General features: G+C 39.7%; 1 protein-coding gene across 2 annotated transcripts in view; it reads left to right on the top strand.

Moving 5' to 3' along the window:
- PPP3CA (protein phosphatase 3 catalytic subunit alpha) overlaps positions 1-22,771 on the top strand; it is a 184,246-nt gene that overhangs the window by 101,986 nt on the left and 59,489 nt on the right. For both annotated transcript variants that reach the window (XM_053403963.1, XM_053403964.1), the window contains exon 3: positions 14,564-14,688. In XM_053403963.1, the coding sequence (XP_053259938.1) occupies positions 14,564-14,688 (125 nt within the window). The remainder of the gene's footprint in view (positions 1-14,563; positions 14,689-22,771) is intronic.

The following is a 22,771-nucleotide window of genomic DNA, read 5'->3' on the forward strand; positions in this document are numbered from 1 at the left end:
GTGTGGCTGGCGTGTTGCAGGAAAACCGAGGGAACTTTTGTGTAATGTGCACCAGCACACTGCTTGTTCACATTAAACGATAGTTTGTGAAACAAATCATGACTCATGTTCATACAACACTCGCAGGGGCGGGAGGCATATTCACATTTCATCCATGGCTTAAAACCAGCTAAGACGTAGCATAATGTGTGGACCAGTTCGTAGCGATGAGTTGCTCTGCTTGATGAGTCAGCTCTGCCAGGGGATTTACAGAGCCAGCTGAGCAGGGCTGACTGACATTTACAGCAGCCTTGATGGTATCCTTACACTTCAATGCTTAACCAGATTTGCAGCAGTAATGTAGTAGAGGAGGCAAGGTGAAAAGTCCTGACTGTGCAGGAAAGCAGGCCAGGTCCAACATTTGCCAAGCTCTTTCAGGCTGGCCTAGTGGTAAAAGCTGATGCTTCTGGAATGAAAAGATTCGTGGTTCTGGATCTGACACCCATTCTGTTGATGTGTGGCTGTATCTGCCTATCCTTTGTCACTTAGCTGTTGCTGGCTCTCCTGTCTCTTTAGCATTGGGCCCTCCATCTTTCTCAAGCAGCAGAAATAGGCATGCATCATGGCATGACCAAAACAAAAGAAAAAGAAAGATCTTTTATGTACTGCTGCAGTCGAAGTGCTTCTTCCTCCCTTTATAAGTGTCAAACCAGGATTGCATATAGAAATGATATAATTTTCTGCCTCTTGTACTTTGAATCAGGCTTTTTATATGTTAATATTAGCCTTCGTGGAATTCAATTGGGGTGCCTTGTGTATTTGACAACAATACTAATGTTTCCGTGCATAATTTTTATTAATTTGTAAAAATCAAAATACAAATCAAATTATATCAATACTCTTGTTTTTTACAGAGAAAATAAAAAGGACTTCCTTCTGCCATTCCACGAATCGTCCATAATAGCAAAAAAATAAATAAATCCGCATTCCTTTGTATGTAGTGCCATAAGTCACTCTCATTCTTCCTTTTTCCATAGGCATTACCCTTTGCTTCTACAGAGCACCTTTGAAACCCACTAGTGTTATCTGTTCATCAGTTAAGCTTTTCAGATATTCCGTAAAACTTTCCCAATCTTTGACAAACCTCTGATCTTTTTTATATCTAACTTTTCCTGACATCCTGTCCATCTCCACATAATCTAGTAGTTTGGCTCTCCATTCCTCTATAGTCGGCAAACTCTCTTGTTTCCAGTTTTTGGCTATCAACACCCTTGCTGCCGTTATAGCATATTGGAACAGTTTGCAGTCCTTCTTTTTTATCTCCTTTCCTACCAAACCTAGTAAGAACGCCTCTGGTCTTTTAGCAAAAGTATATCTTAACATTTTCTTTATTTCATTGTGTATGCTTTCCCAGAACTCTTTGACCTTTTGGCATTCCCACCACATGTGGTAGAAAGTCCCTTCCCTTTCTTTGCACTTCCAACATTTGTTGCAAGATCCGTACATTCTGGCTAATTTTACCGGGGTCAGATACCAGCGGTAGAACATTTTCATTAAGTTCTCTTTTAGTGACACACAGGCCGTGAAATTGAGGTGATGTTTCCAAAGTTTTTCCCACTCTTCAAAATAAATGTTACGGCCAAAATCTTTAGCCCAGTGTGTCATTACCGCCTTAACCTCCTCGTCACCTAAATTCCAATCTAATAGTTGTTTATACATTTTGGATAGAGTTTTTATGTTATTCTCCAAAATCTCAGATTGGAATCTGGACTTTTTGTCAGCATATCCTTTGCCTTTAACGTCTTTCTTAAACATATCGTTTATCTGATGATAATGTAGCCAGTCATATACTTGGGATTTGACCTGCTCAAACGGCCTCATTTTCCACTTTCCTTCCGCCTTCATTAGGAGTTGTTCGTAAGTTGCCCAATTGGCTCTCATGTTGGTCTTTTTAACCGACATAACCTCTAATGGAGACAGCCATTGGGGTGTTTTGGGTTCTAACACATCCTTATATCTTTCCCAAACCTCTATCAGGGGACCTCTAAATATATGATTCCCGAATCCCTTATGTCCTTTCTTCCTCCCATGCCACAGATAGGCATGCCACCCTGATCTATTGTCGTGGCCCTCTAGGTCTAACACTTCCGTATCTTCCAGTTTTATCCATGTTTTGACCCAGCATAAGCAGGATGCCTCGTAATATAATTTTAGGTCTGGGAGAGCGAAGCCTCCCCTCTCTTTTATATCCGTTAATAATTTAAATTTTACTCTCGGCTTCCTCCCCTGCCAGATGTATCTAGAAATTTCTTTGTGCCAGGTTTTAAATATCTTTATATCTTTAATGATCGGGATATTTTGAAAAAGAAATAGGATTCTTGGCAGTACCGACATTTTAATTGTAGCTATTCTTCCCCAGAATAGCAATTTGAGCCGACCCCACGTTTCTATATCCTTCTTGACCCCTTTCCATACAGTTTCATAGTTGTTTTTAAATAAGTCTATATTTTTTGGTGTTATCCATACCCCTAAATATTTCAGCTTTTTTGTCACTTCTATTTCTGCTTCTCTTTGTAATTCCTCCAATTTGTCTAATTGCATATTCTTAGCTATTATTTTTGTTTTCCTTTTGTTTAATTTGAAGCCCGCTACTTCCCCAAATTGGTCAAATTCTCTAAGTACCTCTTTTATTGAATCCAGTGGGTCTTCCATTGTTACAACCAGATCGTCTGCGAAGACTTTAGTTTTGTGTTCGTGATGGCCGACCCTGATTCCTTTTATTCCTTTATTATCTCTGATGGAGTTTAGTAGTACTTCTAATATCGTTATAAATAGCAGTGGGGACAGTGGGCATCCCTGTCTTGTTCCTTTAGTTACTGTTATTTCTTCTGTCTCCACATTGTTTATCAACAGTTTTGCCCTTTGTTCCGTGTAGATTGCTTTTATCCCGTTGTAAAATTCAGTACCTACTTCCATGTGTTCCAGTTGTCTCAGCAAAAATTCCCAGTTTACGTTGTCAAACGCCTTCTCAGCGTCCACGAATAACAATATGCCTTGTTTGTCGCATCTTTCTGTTAAATATTCTATTATATTAATAATGTTTCTTATATTATCTTTCATTTGCCTACCCGGCAGAAAGCCGGCTTGGTCTCTGTGGATATTTTTTACTAAGATGGCCTTGTATCTTCTTGCAAGGACTCCCGCGAAGATCTTATAATCTATATTTAATAGGGAAATAGGTCTGTAATTTTTAATTTGTTCTAAATCTGAATCTTGTTTTGGGATTAATGTAATCAGCGCCTCCTTCCACGTCTCCGGTATTTCTCTTTCATTAAGAATGTTGTTCATTACTTCTTGTAGTGGAGTCAGTAGAACCGGTGCCATTTCTTTATAATATCTACTACTAAACCCATCTGGGCCTGGGGCTTTCCCGTTTTTTAAATCTGTTATTATTGCTTTGATTTCCTCTATCTCAATTGGGGCATTTAATTTCTCTTTATCTGCTGGGGGGATCTTATTGATGTTCTTAATCGTTAAATATCTCTCTATTTTTCTGGTCCTATTCTTTCCAGTATTTCTAAAGAGCTCTCCATAGAAATCCAAAAAAGCTCTCCTTATTTCCTTAGGTTTGTTTATCTCTTCTCCTTCCACCACTATCCTGTTTATCGTATAGAGAGAGATAGAATGGAAAATCAAAAGACTGAGACAGAGGAGTTTCGAACATGCCAACAAAACGGGAAAGCTACTATCCTGGCAACTGAAAAAAAGGAAGGAACAGGACAACAATACTAATGTTAATACTATGGTAACAATGGCTAAGGCAAAATATTGTTACTTGCATTGTGTCAGCCTTATCCTTGTGTTTTTGTTGTCCTGGAGAGTTGCATCCTTGATCTATCATTGCCTTAATGACCCATTTTGCTTTTTCACAAGGTCTAGTATATGTACAGAAGCAAAGCAGGCCAGTGATTACTTTTTAGCCCCTGTGACATAGCTGAACTCATAGACAGACCTTATGTACAGTAGACACACAGCACATGGAGCATAGTGAACACTGCTTGGACACTACAGCACCATTTATGAATATCAAGTATGTTAGGGGACAGCAAGATCCACAGTTAGGAATGTCCATCTGTTCTCTCTGCTGAAATTCTTTCAATTCCGTTACTGGTAAATAAAGGATCACATGTGAGCAACAAGAATCAGCACTTCATTATCAAGCAGACAAACCCTCTACAAGAAACTGATTGTACTACTTTTGCAAAGTTTACATATATTAATTTAATTTTTATTATATATTGCTCTTGATAGGGAAGAAAATTATTGATTGTTAAGATATCCTAAAAGGCCAGTTTTGCCCAGAAGCAGGCAATAAGCATGTTAGTTGGGAGTTGCATTGAGTTCTGTTTTAAAACAAGATTAAGTTACCTCTCCTCCCCTCTCCTCACCCACCATCAGTGAAATGGAATTGGTTTGTCTCAAGCCAGGAACAGTCTTTGCTAATGTCCTGCAATACTAATATCACTCATGATAGCGTTCATGAATCCATGTAAGTTCCCACATCCATTGCAGTCAAGATGCTCCCATCTCTAGTCACTCAGAAAAAGTGTTCACCAGTGACTCTAAGGTAAAGGGACCCCTGACCATTAGGTCCAGTCATGACCGACTCTGGGGTTGCAGCGCTCATCACCAGTGACTCTAGGATGGTGCAAGTTGTGTCCACAAATATCCCAGTGTAGTGCCAACCAAACAACCCCACAATAACACAGCAATCAATGATACAATCGCAAACACAAAAACATCAGCTTCACCCACAGTTAAGCATTCTTACATTCAGTTTATTTCATTGGGATATATTAAAAAATACTGACATGTCTAACTGTTCGTCTGAAAGCATTTGAACATAGATAGTTGCCTCACCTTTTCTGGATTATGGCTAAAGTTGGTGCCATTTGTTTTAATAAATCTCTGTTGTTGTGTTTGAATTCTACTGTCTGCTACCAACTATGTGCTTTTTCAAGCCCTCCTTATTGTGCATCATCTCACAATCCTAATTTACACACGGTCTTGACTGAATGAAGGATCTCAAAGAAGTTTATTATTTGAAGAGCAGGGAATCCATCAAAAACATGTAAAACCAAAGTTAAGCATTTTTTTTCAACTACACTAGTGTGTGTTTTAAGTAAATCTGTAGAACATGCTGGCTCACAAACCAGCAGTAGAATGAGACCATGTAATATTAATTAACTGTCCACTTCTTAGCGGGTCAGAAATAGGCCACCCTTCAAAAAACCATAAGCAAGCAGGAATGACAGATTGTTCTGGAGAAATCATTTTACTGCTGAATAAACCTTGCTCCTAATAATTAATAATCTCGATTCCAGTGGCTGGAATATCTAAACAGATCCTTGTCTGATAACACATGAGAAGGATGAAAAGTATATTTTTGTTAACAGAGGGTTCAGTTGTGTTTGAGAGCTCTTCCGTTTTAAAATGCCACGAAGTGAATACTGCAGAATATATTATTTCCTTAATATGTTTTTATACTCTGACTTCCGGAGGCGGCGCCATCAGCAATGGCGGAATCCCTCTAGCTCTGAGTGACACAGCTCCGCGGAAAGCGGGGACCCCTTTGAAAACACAGGCGGGAGAAGCCTGTGACCGTGGGACTCGGCGGGCACCTTCAGCGCCCCCCCCCCAATCTGCAAAGGAGCTCGGTTACGAGCTCCGGAGCGTAACGGGGAGTTTGGCGCGGTGCTGAGAGTCAATTGCTTCTTCCGTGGAGTGAAGCCGCACAACTGTTGCCGGAGAGCGCTGACCTTTTTCCTGTGACAATTCGGCTATTAAACAACTACCCGTGAGTAGGTCAAGTTTAAAGACCGGGGATTAAAGGAAAAAATACTAAATTTGGTACCGAAGCGGGAAGGTGCAAACAGGAAGTCCGCCTTCCGTTTCTTGTAAATAGATCAAAGCAAAGACTGCCTAAGCTAAGACCTTGAAAAACGCTTAAAAAGACTTAAATCCTAACATCAATAAAGGAGAACTCCCTCCCTGAGGTGCAGGAGAGGGGAGGGAGAAGGGGAAGTACAATTGTCCTTTGGATTGTTTATACTGGATTCAGTATTATTATTATTTATTAAATTTCTATACCGATCTTCATCCGAGCATCACAAGGTGGTTTATAATATACAAACACAAAATAACATAGTAACAGGCAAAATCCATCACACACACACAGAGAGAGAGAGAGAGAGAGAGAGAGAGAGAGAGAGAGAGAGAGTTTTGAAGACCATGGATTGTTTAATTAGCCAAAGGCCTGGGAGAAGAGGAATGTTTTTGCCTGGTGCTTAAATATATGTAACAAAGGCACCAGCCAAGCCTCCCTGGGGAGAGCATTCCACAAGCAAGGAGCCACCACAAAAAAGCCCTCTCTTGTGTTGCCACCCTTCAGACCTTTCATGGAGGAAGCATGTGAAGAAGGGCCTCAGAGGATGATTGCATGGTCTAGGTTGGTTAATATGGGGAGAGGTGGTCCTTAAAATATTGCAAACCTGAAGCATTTAATACCTTATAGATAAAAACCAGAACTTTGAACTGGACCTGGAAACTAACTGGCAGCCCATGTAGTTTGGCCAGAACTGGCATTATATGCTCAAACTGTCTTGTCCTGGTGAGCGACCTGGCTGCTGAATTCTGCACCAGCTGAAGTTTCCAAACCATCTTCAGAGGCAGCTCCACGTATGCCGTGTTGCAGTAATCTAACCTAGATGTAAGGAAAGGGTTTCTGCACTATTCAGTGTTTTGAAGGATCTCAGTTAGAGATTGTGTCTTTCAGATACCTCACTGGTTATGTAGTCCCATACAAATAATATTCCATGGCATCTGTTCTAGTTGTGTGGCTCAGGTAATTTTGGACACAGGACTCAAGGGAGTCCCATTGTCCTGCTTCACTTCAATACAAAACATACAGTGAATGTTTCTCCCCCTTGACAACCTTGATAATTTGTTAGCTATACTGCTGTTGTTGCTGTTATCATCTTTATCATCGATCTGCTACCACTACCATGGACATATGTTTCTTAATGGGAAGCTTGTCTAGACATGTATAGGATTGTGCTGTGAATTACAGCTATACAGGACTTCTGGAGACACAGAAACACATATATGCTTAGAGACAGTCAGTTTTTTACTTCCACATGATGAGAGACTGCTAGGTGTAATCAGAAACCCACGTAACATCAAGTAGAATCTGATCTAGTCAAGTCTCCCATGCTCTCTCCTGCATTCCATTTTAGGTTTGATCTGAGATCCAGTCCATGTTTGAAAGGATGCATTCATCGTGAAGAGTAGTTTTCTTCAACAAATCAAAACAGAGGCACTTTAAATAAGTGTGTGTTCTATTCTTTCTCTATAGCCATGGTAGGAGCAAAAGAAGCACTTCAGAAGGCATTTGAACACAGGGAGGTCCCAGCAGAGAGTCACACAGTAGAGTAAAGAATGCCAAGTAAGAAACATCACAGCCAGATTGTGTGTGTTTCTCACAGATCCTTCTGATACTTTGAAGGGAGCAATGGTAGACAGAGGGGGTGTAATTATATTTTTAAAGAAGAGCACCTGGTATTTCAAAACATCCCAGATCTCTTTGAATGGACTGGATTCTCCCTTTCTCCCCATCCACTCTTGCACAGATGTGCTTCAGACATCAATAGCTCCAGTGTCTCCTACTTTGGAAACTTTTATCTGGCCAGCCTAATGCTACATCATCAGTCACACTGCCAGGTTGTTGTTGTTGTTGTTGTTTTGGCTTCTTAACAAGAGGCAAATGCAGCTGGAAAGAGATCACTTTGCAAATTCCCTGCTGCACTTCTCCCAATCTTTTTTAGTAAGGGGGGAAATAGAGTAAAGAGAGGTGCCATGGGTGAATTGTTCCCTCCACCAAACCTTGAGTGGAATCAGTGGGTGTGCCAGGGCAGGACTCCCTAACTTACTGTTCCTGGTTTGGGCTTTGACTCCAAGCACATTGTCTCGTCTACAAGCAGCTTGAGTTCCTCATCCTGTGAGAGGCTGTGTACACCACTCAGCTACATTTGGCCAGCCATGGATCCATCCAAGGCTGAGGAGGGGGGGTGTACACTTGCCAGGAGGGAAAAGGAGCACAATATGTCTCTGGGAGGGAACAAGAAGCTGTTGTGATGTTCCACAGCTGGAGGCACAGGAGAGTCCCAGGGAGCCATCAGCAACACTGGAGATGCTGGGGCTGGTTTTGATTTGAATTCTGAATGCGTCCCTTAGTTCAGAGCAGAGCTTGAAGTCTTCAAAGCACACCACTTGCAACATCCATGCAAAAAATTGGGAGGGCAAAGAGAATGAGAAATACCTGAAGTGAAGCATCAGCTGGCACAAAGTCTCAAGCTTCAGCAATTGTCATTTCCTCAGAATGTCACACATGGCCCAGAGGCATTCTGGGGAAATGAAGACGGCACGCAAATGTAGCCTATGCAGCCCTACCCTGTGAAAATATTTCTAAGAAGAAAAAGAGTCATTTAAATGCCACCCCCTTATGAGCCTGATAGGTTCACAAAGAATTTCTGCTGTGCTGTTTGCATTTATTCAAAGGTTTTATTGGCAAATTCATATAAGGAAATTCATATGATCATGGGAGGACATCTAACCATACACTTTTCCATTGCCCCAATTCAGTGTATTAATCCCAGGATGCTCTGAGAGTACTTTATCAGAGAATGCATGCCAAATTCTTAACAGTTCTCTTCAGAAATACATTACTGATTTTTAGAAAATTGGACAATCAATTGGACTCAGGTTTCAAGCTTACATTGTATCAAAACCTTCCAGGGCAAAATTCTTTAGGTCTTTGGTAAACAAATAAATCTTTAGATAATTTATTTAGATAATCTCTCCCTCTTAATAATGTGCTTAATGTCATATTAATTCATCTGACACAAGCCTACCCCAAACAATTTTCATCAGAAAAAGAGTTATTGAATGCATGTTTTCTTGTTCTCTCCCTATTTATTGTTGACTGTGTACTGTTTGCAATGTACGTGATGTTGCAAATGTCCATAAATGTCCTTGATAAAGTTATTAGACATGCTTCATGGAACATAAAGATGCTATCCAAGCAGGCTAGGCTTTCTTTTATTTTTAGCAATTCTCTTGCAGGGAGGTGTAATACAAAAAGATGCACACGGCTTAAACATCAGTTTTGACAACAAGATGCTACTTGTGAAATTTTAGTTTTGACAGCACATGGTCTTGTCAGCTGTGTGTATCTGTCAGTACTTGCTCAGCATTGGAAATCATACTGTATCTGAATGTTTTCTTTACCATTTTGGAGCATTCTCTCAGTTTCCTTCTGATTTGATGAAGGTCTATAGAACCCTTCTGTGGAGCAGACTGTCAAAAGCTGGGTGCAGTCGTATCTTTCCTGGGCAAGCTTATGTCCTGCCTGTGGGCTGAGACACAGCATCTGGTTAACCACAGTAAAAAACAGGATGCTGGATTAGATATCCCTTTTGCTGGATCTTATGTTTGTAAACTGCTAACAAACAATGAGGTTATCTACCGATGGAATGTATGTGTTAAGCAAGTCCAGCTGTAGTGGCCTCTTTGAACATATAGGTTGTAACTGTTGCTTTCCTCTTGCCCATAGACAAAATTGAGAGTAAACTACGAGGTTTTAAATACCTCATAGTTATTTTTGTAATTGGCTTTAAGAGTAATAACAGCAAGTTGCTCTGAAATTCAGTGTCTCCTGAAGAAAGGATGCCATGAACTCAGCAACTGTTTCTAAACCTCCTTGTTTCATTTCCCATTCATGTTTCCCATTCTTTGTAGAAATATCACTTTGAGATTTTATCTGGGGATGATGGATCCTCTTTTTATTTGTAGCTCACACTGCAGATTTTAAATTAGCCAGTGGAATTCAGCCAAAAATATAGAATGCATTCTTCCATGTGTGACCCGGCCTCTTGTGTGCACATGTACAAAACAAACTCTGGCATGCTTGAAGCTGCTTTGATAAGACAGGAAGCAGGAGGAGGAAGTGGTAACTGTTAACACAGAATGTGGAACCAGAGCTATATGCACCACCCCAGTCATTTATTTCAGCCAACCATCAAATATATGCTTGATGAAGAACCTATTTTTTTTGCATCTAGATGGGATGAGGTGCAGCTGGTGCAATCTGTCGAGTTACCCCCTTAAAACAACTTGAAATGTGGAAGCAATTTCTGCTTTACTGCATGAAACAAATATAAATATATTTTCACTGCTATATACTACAGCATTGCTGATGCACATGACAACTCATTATGGCAGAGAGTTTTGGAGATATGGAGAGAAATGGGTGTGTCCAAGAAAAAGTTGCGTTGTTTAAATGGCATCAGGATGCAAGATGGTCTGTAAATTGATGGGAGAGACATAGTGCAGCTGCAATGCATTTCAGTTAAGAGGGGGGTTCTTTTAAGAATTTCACTGTGGGATATACTAGTTCTTATCCAGAAACAATCGCAAGGAGCAGCTGTTAAGGGCTTGAATTCAACCACTTGGTGTGGTGTTTTTTTCTCGTACGGATGTCGCACTATGATGCCATGTGACTGAAGACTGTCTGAGCATGTGTGTTTTCATGAAGGCAAAGGAGCCTATTTGGCCTGACCTCACCCCAGAGTGGCAGGGCCAATAGCAGCTTGTAGCATAATAGCAATAAGAGTGTTCCCTGTAAGTTAAACAGGAGAGCTCTCCTCTAAAAGCCCTTGGGCTCTGTTTTTGCAGCTTTCAAGATAAAATATTTAGTAAGTATCTGTGGGCGGCAAAGCAAGCTTTCATCTCGAAACCCAATAAATAATATTGCATCCATTTGCAGCCATTGAAGAAATCAGATCATGAAAGGATAACTGCATTCAGATACTTTCCTACTGTGCCGATTTTTTCCTCCTCTTTCTCTCAAAATGTATTTTCTGTCATAATAAAGTTGTACTGTGTATACATTTTGATTGCATTAACTGAGAGGTAAGCTGGTAAAATGGACCTAATGGCTTTATTAAACTAAATTGTGCAGAGCAGAGAAATCGCAATATTCTTAATAGGAGCTACAGAAATTGCTTTTGATAAAAAAAATAGAATCTTAAGACATTTCATTAGATTTTAAATACTCGTTTTAATTAAGTTGTCTAATAATTATTTTTTATTGGAATGCAAGGGTTAGTTATTGGTTCTCTTTACTGGAGATGGGATAAAGTATGTAGGGGTTTTTTATTTGGAGTTCTATTTTTCACTATAAGCTAATTCTGCATTTGATGTCATTTATTTAATGTTGGATTTGATTATTTGAACAAATAGTTGTTTTATGAATGAGGAAAGGATAGAAGCTTATTCTTGATTTAGTCATAAATCCTATCTATATCTATGCTTACCTGGGAGTAACCCTTGTTGAAAACAGTGTCTCTGGCTTCTGAATATAAGAAGGTTATATTGGTTATACAACAAATTTCCCTGTTTCCTATTGTCCTCTGAAATGTGTGGCTTTGGCAAAGTGAATACCCTGTGTTTCAGCCCCACTTCATCTCATGATGTTTACTATGTTCAGATTGACTCTGCATATTTAAAGTTTGAAGGCCAGCACCCCTGCCTTCTGCTGCTTGCCTTGACTGCCTGATCTCTGTATACATCTGGCATGGCTTTTTATATATGGATGCATTTTCATTCACTGACATTTTCTTCCTTATGCGGGCTTGCCTGAGAACAATCCTGAGCCCCTTCTAAAAATCTAAAGTGCCCTGCTGGCTTCTGTTGAAAGACCTATCTAGTATGCGATTCTTCTTCTTGTGGCCAACCAGATACCTCTGGGGAAGTCCACAAGCGAGGTATCTTTTGTTGGTTGCTAGAAGGTGGTGTTCAGTAGTATCCACTAGAGGCAGTTGATAGCTTTTTCCTCCAGGAATTTCTCTAATCCCCTTCCAAAACCATCCAAGTTGGTGACCACTATGATATCTGTTGGAAGAGAATTTCATAGTTTAACTATGTGCTGTAGGAAGAAGTCCTCTTTTTTTCTGTCCTGAATTTCCCACAATTCAGTTTCATCAGATGACCCAGTACTATGAAACATGGAGAGAAACTACCGGTCTGCTTTCTCCACACCATGCAAAATTTTACGCACCTCTGTCATCCTCCTTGACTCACCTTTATCTAAATGAAAAAGTCCCAAGTGTTCTACCCTTTTATCACACAGTGGTTACACCTGCCCTCTCATACAGCAAAAACTGCTTTATTTCAACCGGCATTTTAAGAACTCTTTTTTTAAAATTTACATATGACTACTGCTGTTTTTCTTTTTGGATTGCTGTTTCTGAAGATGCAGTAACTTTCCCCCCTCAAATATTCATGACTTCTTCCTTCTCCTCATTTAGCTGTGTTTATTACATATTCTTTCAAAGGTGGGATATAACTATTGGAAATCTATGGCAGACCAATAACATGAAAATGGCCATCAATGAGCTCAGAGCAATAGAATTAGAATAAAGATGACACACATAAGTTTTGTGTTTTGAAATCCTCAAGCCACTTACTAGATGTAGAAGAATAGGAGGAAAAACAAGGAATACCGTATTTTTTGCACCATAACACTCACTTTTTTCCTCCTAGAAAGTAAGGGGAAATGTCTGTGCGTGTTATGGAGCGAATGCCTGCGGGTGGCGGGGGGATCTGCTGCAGTCGTGAGCAGAGGATCCATGGTTTCCCTTCCTTCCCTCCTCCATGGTTACAAAGCATGGATCCACATGGATCCTCAGGATTTTTGCATTGGGCTACTCCAAACTCACTGTCAGATCACATGTCTGTGGCCACAGCATGAACCACAAAAATCATATATCCACTATTTCGTTTAGAATATTTTTTTTCTTGTTTTCCTCCTCCAAAAACTATGTGCGTGTTATGGTCTGGTGCGTGTTATAGAGCGAAAAATACGGTAATTTGCTTTAACAGTAGTAACATTGGTTTCATATATCAACCAATGTGAGTAAGGGCTCCAAGAACATCCCCATTGCTGTAGTTGCCACATTGATTTCTTGTAGCTGTCAGGCAAGGGCTGTCCTAATGATTAGAGGAGGGGAAAGAAGGTTAATTTGCAGTTTTCCTTTAGATAGTGAGTCAGGGTAGCATTTGCAATGCTGTGGGGGGAAAGACAATGAAATATGAGTAATGTTTGTATTGTATGGCATGGTAAATTTTAGTGCAACCTTGTTAAAAGCACTTGTACTACACCATAATTTTCTTTCCCTGTAAATAAGTGGCTTTTTTTCTTCTAAGTCCTAATTTTGAGACATTTATCAGTAGTGCATGATCTCCGTAAATAAAGAAGTGTGAACCAGTGAAGTGGCCAAGTTTGCTAATGATGCAAAACCGTTCAGGATTGTTAGAAGGGATTACAAAGAGCTCCAGAAGGACCTCTCCAAACTGAGTGAAAAGGCAGTAAAATGGCAAAAGCAATTCAGTGTAAACAAGAGTAAAGTGATGCATGTAGGGGGGGTTATTAATTTTACATATACACTCAGGGGGTCTGAACTGTCAGTGAGTGACTGACCAGGAGCGAGACCTTAGGGTTGACGATAGCTCAATGAAGATTTAATCCCAGTGTGCATCAGCTGAGAGAAAATCATTTGGTGCTGGGGATCATTAGGAAAGGAATTGAAAATAAAACTGTTGATCTCATGATAATGTTGTACAAGTCTATAGTGCAGTCGCCTTTTGAATACTATGTACAGTTCTGGTCATCTCACTCAAGAAGGACATTGTAGAGTTGGAAAAGGTTCAGAAACGGGCAACCCAAAATGATGAAGGAAGTGGAGCAACTCCCCTATAAGGAAAGGTTTTGCAATATTGGGACATTTTAGTTTGAGAAAGAGGTGGCGTGATATAAAATCATGCATAACAAGAAGAATTATGTATAGAATTATGCATAACATGCAGAAAGTAGACAGATAAAAGTTTTTCCTCCTTCCTTCAGAACACTAGAACTTGTGCTTCGAGCCCCAAAACCCATCCCCATTGGAAAGTGGAGACAGAATTTAGTTTAAATGTTAATGGGCAAATTTTGGCCACAACTTTATTAAAATACACAAATGTGACTGGTATTGACGTAGGCATTGGTATCAAAACTATATCTGGCTCCTGCCCCACCTTGCAGGAAGCCGGGAAGGGTTAACAACCAGCAGGGGGAACTCCATCAATTGACTGGTGTTCACCCCTGGGGTTCTCGGGGGGTCCTGGCATGGCCCTAGCCCCTCTCTGGGCTTTGGACATGATCCAGATCCCCGGATTCCTTGACCATACTACGCTAAGGTTATTGGGGGTTGTAGTCCAACATCTGCAGACTCAACCATAGGAAGCCTAGTTTGGTGGATCATGCCAGTGCACCCATTGTAGGCAATACCACATTAGACAGGTCTGATGCAAGTTGTTTAGGCCCTAAAACATTACAATAAGCCCTAGGTAAGGATTTAGAAGTATAGCTGTGTTCATAATGTTCTGTATAAATTGGTCTTTCCACTTGTGTCTCTCTATCTTCCAGTTTGCGGGGACATCCATGGACAATTCTTTGACTTGATGAAGCTCTTTGAAGTGGGAGGCTCTCCTGCCAACACACGATACCTTTTTCTAGGGGACTATGTTGACAGAGGGTACTTCAGTATTGAAGTAAGTTTTATTTCTCACTTTGGCTATGAAATTAATTTGTGTCCAGATTTATTTGCTTCACCCCCTCCCCCCTTTAAATGTTCTTTTCTAGTGAACACATGGTCGCATGTCTTACCGCTATATTACTGTAGCAAACATTGTGTAAAGAAATGTTTCACATGAAATGTACCATTGACTTATTGCAGGCAAAGTGTGCGCATGTTTTCTGGCCATAGTTACTTATCTAAATTTCATTTGTCAAAATTTTGAATAATGAAAACATTACTTTTACCAAATTTTGAGCTAGTTCATCTTATTTTCTCAAAACCTGAAACTGTATTTCAATGTGCTAATGTCTAATCATGGCACTGTAAAACAACGTTTGCATTTTGGCTGGAATTAGAGGAAGTATGCAACCATTTTGATCACCTTTGGGCATGGATTTCTCTAACAGCTACCCCTTCATGCAACTAGGTGGTTACTTTTGAAATTAAAGAGAACTTCTAAAAGTAACTTCTGGGCTTCCCTGTTATAAAATTCTAGTCCACGTCTTTTGGTAAGCACCTAAATTAGTTCTTAGGGTCCCCAGCACTGTGAGAGGAGTGGGGAAAACTAATACATGATGTTAGCCTTCTTGGGTGAGGAATTATTTGTTGGCCACAGCTAAGTTCAGCAGATGCAAGTATTGTAAATCTTCATAGTGTAGTGGTTAGTGGGAGAGACATATTTTATCATGGTCACAGAACAGTAAAAGTTGATAGACTTCGGATAATGAATTTACAAAGAAAACATAAGATTAACAGGGGAGCCAACAGAAAATTTATTTTATCATCTGCTTTATAATTTGTATTGAAGACTTTAAAAAAATCTACCTTGCAATAAGAGTCATCCCATAAACCACAAGATAACAGTATTTCAGTGTGCCTTATTGTTAGAGTTCTTAAGAAAGGAAGTGTTAGCCTGTCACTAATATGAAAGAATATAGTCCACAGATATGTTTTTCTTGATTCCACAGGTACAAAGCTGTTCATTAAGTGAGCTTTACTAAATGGGCCACTTAGCAAAATGACAGAACATTAAGATAACCAAGCATAAATGCTCTCCTCCTTTTTTGCTCATAACTAAAGCCTGCAAGTATTAAGTTTTGGTGATCCCATAATTTGGAGTACTGTTTTAGCCTCATTATCAGCTGCAGTTCTCGGGTGGTGTAAATCTAGGTGTATTAGTCTCTGATTAGCAAAGAATGGAACCTTTTTTAGACTATAGTTATCCAAAGAATTATTTTGCTCATGATCCACATCCAATGGCTAATATAAGAATCCAAGAGAGGTAAGTGGATGTAGCACAGAAGTAGAAGAGGAAAAGTGCAAATGCTACCATGATTTCAGGGCATTTGTTGAAGCTTTATGTTTAATTTATTAAGTTTATATTCTTCCTTTCCTAAATGAAGGATCCCCAGGGCAGCTAACAACATAAAGTCTGAAAAGACCTTATCCAAAACAACAATGAAAATGGCAGGTTTTTAAGACCTGTAGTGCCTGAATTTTCCAGTCTTCTTCTGAAGAAATGAACAAATAAAAATTGTCTTTAAATTGCGTCTAAGAATTTAATGTCCAGAGAAGGAGACTCCCCAGGGGGGAGTTTCAAAGATGGGGTGCTGCAGTAGAGAAAGATTTCTCTTGTGTTCTCATCTTCATTGCCACCCACAGCAGGAGTGCTGAGAGAAGGGTCTCATCCCCCAGTCATAAACTATGGGTTGTGGCATATGGAGAAATGTGCTCCTTCAACTGAAAGTTGAAGTTTAATATACTGAAAGTATATTAAAGACAGATAACCATATTCTGCACACAGGGTGATAAGCCCAACATCTTTCTGAGGAAATTGGATTAAACCCTTTTCCTGTTGAGTGGTCAGAGTATTGGAGAGTCTGGAGAGACTGGGGTTCCAATCACCACTCAGCCATGAAGTTCGCTGCATGAACTTTCAGGAGAAGAACTTTGAGCATTGCCTTGAGCCCTTTGGAGGAAAAGGATAAAAATGTGCAAAGCAAGGTAGATATAGATATATGATAGATAGATAGATGATAGATGATGATAGATAGATAGATAGATAGATAGATAGATAGATAGATAGATAGATGATAGATAACACTGCAAGATTCAGTCACTAGGGCTTAACTAAAATCAGTCAGGGTAGTTCTATCACATCCATTGTTTGCAGGCCAGTGCTGAATTTGCCTGACATCACAAACTAGTGGTTACTGATTGTACTGACTGTGCCAGCCTAGTTCTAGAGTCCAGTCAAAAGAGATTTTGTCAAATTGGTCGGTGAACTCCTTTTCACCAGCCTCATGCTTTTTCTATGCACCCGCTTTTGCTTGAGTATGTTTTGCTTAAAAATAGCTAAAGCAAGCTAAGGATTTAAATCTGTGCTGGGTGATCTTGAGGAAATTCTCTTAAACAAGGATAGATCATTGTAGTACATAGTAATTGGAACAGTAATAGGAGGGAATGTGTTTGGGCAAACCCCTTAAACCCCTTAACCCAGGTTAAAAAGCCTCATATTCAAGCCCCTTGTCAAAACTTTGTTGTGGAGACATAGGATATGCTTAGCCAAGGGATCATGGCCAATATGGGTATACAGTGGTACCTCAGGTTACATACGCTTCAGGTTACATACGCTTCAGGTTAAAAACTCCGCTAACCCAGAAATAGTGCTTCAGGTTAAGAACTTTGCTTCAGGATAAGAACAGAAATCAGGCTCCGGCAGCGTGGCGGCAGCAGGAGGCCCCATTAGCTAAAGTGGTGCTTCAGGTTAAGAACAGTTACAGGTTAAGTATGGACCTCCGGAACAAAGTACTTAACCTGAGGTCCCACTGTAGTAGAAATATAGTTATCTGAACATATGAAATAGCCCTGATAAAATATTAGTTTGTTTTTAAAATTAAAATTATGTGCCAAGCAGACTCCTTAGTTTAGGACAGGCTTATTTCTTATTGAGCAACTGGATTGTTAGTGTATTTTCTGCATATTCAAATACATAAAATTGAAGAGCACATCTTTATATGTGGAATCTTGAAATAAAAGAGCCTGAGATTTTACAATAAAAGCTGACAGTTTAGGAAAGAGTTTGAATGTCTCCCCACAACCCCAGCTGGCTCCTTGAGGGGCTTGTGAAATTCCCCTTGGGAAGGTTCAATAGCAGAATTAATCTTCTGGAGCAAGTATAATATACTTTAATGATGAGATCCGCTAAGAAGAGAAGCGGTAGATCTTATGGCTTGACATCCTTTAGGAAGAGATTAGCAGATGCTTTTCTTAAAAGATGTCCTTTCAACTTGGCAAGAAACAATGGGCTGTTTCCAACTAAGTTATCCTCCCTCAGAATAGCGTTGAATAGACCCCAATGCATTGTCTTTGAATGCACTAAGTCAAATTAAATTATTATAAACTGTCACTTTGCAGCAGCAGGGGAGAATTACAATTATTATTATGAAATTAAAAATGTGTGATCTTTAATGTTGTCTGTAGCATAAATTGTTGCTATTGCTTTGGGTTAATTATATGTCTGGCTTCTTATCTGTACTGAAGGTGGAAAATTTTGACCACCAAAATAAAGGCAATGTCTACATTAGCTAAGATAATAAATTTAGTTATGGAATAGGGGAGGAATTAGTGTCTAATAAGTTATGTTTTAGACTTGTTAAAGACCTTTATATGAATAATTCCATCTGAAACTAATGCTGTCCGATTTCAGGCTTAGCCACCGTGGTACCCAGAGCTTGTATATTCCTTGTACAATCTGCACCTGTATCCAGTCCTGTTTAATGCTTTTGATAACGACTTTACCAAAGAAAAAGAGCTTGTGCACTTTAGGGAATTTGCAGTTGACATAAAAGGAGGCTATACTGCAAATACCCTTGAGGATAGTATTAGGATTTGAAATTGTCTTGACAAAATGGAGAACTGAATGGAATGAAATTCAGCAGAGGTAAATGCGAAGAATACAAATTGGGGAGGAGCTAACACTATGGAGAATAGTTAGCTATTCAGTAGCATTGTTTAGAGTTTGATGGTATATATAGTAGATAACAAGCTTTACGATAAGACAGCAAGACAGCAAATGCCGTACCAGGGTATGATTTTCGTTAGTTTGTGGAGAATGTCCGTAAAGCAGGAAGCCACCCAAAGAAAGCAGATTTGGCTACCATCATACACACACTGGTTGCTTCCAGACTCTGTGTGGGGGCTGCCTCTGAAAACAGTCAAGAATCTTCAGCAGATACAGATTGCAGATGCCAGACATCTGGTAGGGATAAGCGATCTGTGCATGTAACACCCAACTTATAATACATACCTGTTTGCTCCTGAGCTAAATTCAAAGTACTCGTCTTAACTTTTACAGGTCTTTTTGGTTTGGGGCCAGGCTATTTGAAGGACCACATATACCCTAATGAACCTATCTGGATATCATGCTATGCCATCAGGTCCACCATTATAACAATATGGTTAACAGGTACCAAGGACAGAACCTTCTCAGTAGTTGCTATGGATGGGTTCACCAGTCTAGTCCTATTCTGTTCCCCTTTCCAATGAGTGCTCCATCAGTTTGCTCTGTCCCATTTCCACTTACATGTTCAGGGTTTCTTAATAATAAACACACACACACACACAAACATTTCTGAGAAGGGGCATTTTCCTACTTTTCCTCGTTTAAATTGAAAACACACACACACCAGTGTCCCTGTGACTGCTGGTGGCATGCCATAACACCTTGTTGCTCTCAGGGCTATTTATGGCCCTGGCTTTCAACAATCATTTATTTACAAGGGAAAAAAATCACTAAGAAAAATACCACACCAAAAAGTACAATTAAAAAAAATTAAAACACCATAAAAGCATAAATTTTGAACTGGCGCAGCAAGGTTGTGTTTCTTAGCTGTTCCAAGTGACTTAGTTGGACACACTGTTGGATTCCCACTTCCTAGCTCCCCATATTCTTTACATTTGTCATCAACAAAATAGTAGTTAATCTGGCCATAGCCTTTTGTCTATAAGCAATGTTTGTGCTGAAGTCAAGCTGTGAAACTGGAAGGTGCCTCCTTTACAGGAAGGACATAAATGGTCTTTTTTTCCTGATTGGCCCTGCCTTCTTCCTGAAGAGGAGTTAACATTACTCCCTTCTGACCAGAAGAACATGGCAAGTCCCAACTTTCTAATCCATACCTTCCTGCCACCTTTTGTACTAAGCTACACTGTAAGTCAAATCTGAAATGCAATTTGATTTCTTTCCTTTCAACTTGCTAGCTCCTTTTCAAATTGTGATCCCCTTTGAATCCAGTTGGGTCTCCTCACTCATTGAAGTCATTCTTGCATACAGAATGGGAGAAAACAAGGCTTATATGGTCCACACTGGTTCTTCTTAGCCTTGTTAAATTTTACATTGTTTTAGCCTTCTGCCGTTTGAGGCTATGTTACGTAGACTCTATCCAAATTTTCTTTGAGGGCTTGAACTGAAAGTTCCTTCCAGCTCTTTTTTTTTCCATGGTGGGTGGAATTCTTGCATGTAGGCTGCAAATAATTTCTTTCAGGTTGAGAGTGCATAAAGGAAATGTCCCTATTGTTAAGAGCAAGGCCTGGAAATTATGCAAGGTGGGTGGAAGAAATTTAATAATGCATTGGAAAGGAAAATAAAGCACTTCAAACTTCTATTAAATACACATGGCAGAAATAAATAAATGCTGTACAGCATAATAAAATCTTGAAGAAATACACACACACACACACACACACACACACTTTTAAATGCCCTCCTTTCCCATGCATTAAGTGAAGATGTTAGGTTTTCTGATTTGGCTTGCAAATCTTGCATTTTTGTTATTAGGACTTTTTCTGTTTTCTTTTTTACTCCCTCTTGTGGGCAGGTTGTGGGAAGGAACCTAGATAATGACACACTTGATTAAAGCATACAGATTAGAAAGATGATGAAACAAAGAAGGCACTTCCTATTTGTGCTACTACTGGCCTGCACGACTTGTGACCCATAATACATAACACAGTGCTTTTGGGTGGTCTTCATATGCCTTATCAGTGTTGCTGTCATCCTTCAAACAGCCCTGTGAAAGGAGAGTATTATTTTTCTAATATTGTATGCCATGAGGCTAGGATGTGGCTCCCCTTTACAAGATCACATGGTGAGTTTGTGGCAAGAACTTAAACAAAGACTTCTGATTTGTACTAATTAGCCATGTATTATAGCATACCTGGTTCCTGACAATCCCAGGCAGCAGCAAAACAAGAGGGACATACGATTTATTTATTTTTTTATTTTCTATAATTTTTATTGAGTTTTTGATAATTTTATATATAAAAAACATAACCATTTCAAACATTAAAATACAAGGTTCTTTTGAACCTCCGGTCCTCCTTCCCTTCCTCCATGGGTTCCATATTTAAATTTGCTGCATCTTTTACCATTATCCATCTATTATATAAACATAATTACCATTTAAAAAATCCACTTTACAAGTGTCATTACACCCCTGCCAAAGATTTAAACTGTTTACAGTGGTCTTTTAAATAAATTACAAATTTACTCCAGTCTTTAGAAAATACTTGATCTTCCTGGTTTCAGATCTTCCTGGTCAGTTTCGCCATCTCCACATACTCCATCAGTTTCATCTGCCATGCTTCTTTTGTTGGAATTTCTCCTTCCTTCCATTTCTGGGCTAGTAACATTCTTGCTGCCGTTGGTGATAAATGAGTTCTTGGTAGATAGGTAGTTGTGACCTTTGCTTAGCCAGCAGAACAATAATGCTCTGTCCGCAGTGGTTTTTCCTCTGGTAAGCTCCCAGTTCAATTGTATGGGTTATATATATATAGTACTGCCCTTGCAAACTGGCCTGTGCTCTTAGATCGTCTTCCAAGGTCTTTCTCTCTATGCCGTCTCCTTTCAGGGTATGCCATTCAGCTTCAAGGGAGAGGACATTTTCGACAAGGGTGCCCCGGTTGTTGAATGCTCTTCCCAAATAAATTTTCCTGCCGCCAAAACTTCCATCTTTTTGGCACCTGGGGGAATAATTAAATAAATTGTTATTTATTCATTGGGTTTATTCATTAGAATCATCCCAGGGCACATACAATAGCTACACAGGAAATGCCATGGCCGCATGCAAAATGCAGTCAAGTCGCATAATAAAGAACACAGCATTAAAATCACCAGAAGGCTGTACTCATAACAGGTTTCAGGCAGCAGTAACAGTCCATCAGGGCTTGACCAATTCAGTGACTTCTAATTTACTCAGTCACATTAACCTGTGCAAATGTCATGGTGGTTTTAAGGGTCTTGTCAGATGCTTTTATCGTTGCTGTATTTTATTGTACTGATTGTATGCTACATTCCACATTAAAATCCAAAAGGACAAAGCCCAGTATATAAATGTTTTATATCTTGTGCTTCTAGGGAGTTTTGAGAATCAAGTGTTTGTCTCTCCCCCTGCCCCCATTAGCTGCATTTGCCTTTTTGAGAGAAGTAGGGCTTTAACTTCAGATCAGACTATTATCATCCCCATCGGATTACAACTTCTTAAATATCTGGAGAATATCTTGTATCTTGCTTTCGTTGGGTGGGTGGGTGTGCGCGCACACACAGCTCTTTCATTTCCCACAATTACAAAGAAGGTCGAGCTGTCTAAGTCCTTGAAGAAATGGCAAAGGATTTTAAAGCAATGTTTGGTAGGGGAGAAAGATACAAAGATGGGAGCCAAACTTGAAGTAGTTTTGAAGTCCTCGGAATTTGCACAGCCCAACCTTATTCTTTAGTCATCCAAAACCTCAAGGCTTGAAATGCCAGCTGGTAGTGAGAGTGTTTTCATGCAGTTTCCCACCATAGATCCTCTACTGGAAGCCTTGCGAAAGCGGCTGATGTTCAGAAGTTTCCAGGCTGACTTCCAGGCAGAAAACAGTTCAGAGAAGTCTCTTGAATTTCATATAGTGAGCTATACGGTGTAAGAACAGCTACTAGCAATTTGTCTGTGTACTGGCTAGTAAATATAGGCTGCATTGTGCAAACGCAAACACAAACACACATGGACATATATCACTTG

Source organism: Podarcis raffonei, chromosome 9 (genome assembly GCF_027172205.1).
Source record: "Podarcis raffonei isolate rPodRaf1 chromosome 9, rPodRaf1.pri, whole genome shotgun sequence".
NCBI classification, from domain to species: Eukaryota; Metazoa; Chordata; class Lepidosauria; order Squamata; family Lacertidae; genus Podarcis; species Podarcis raffonei.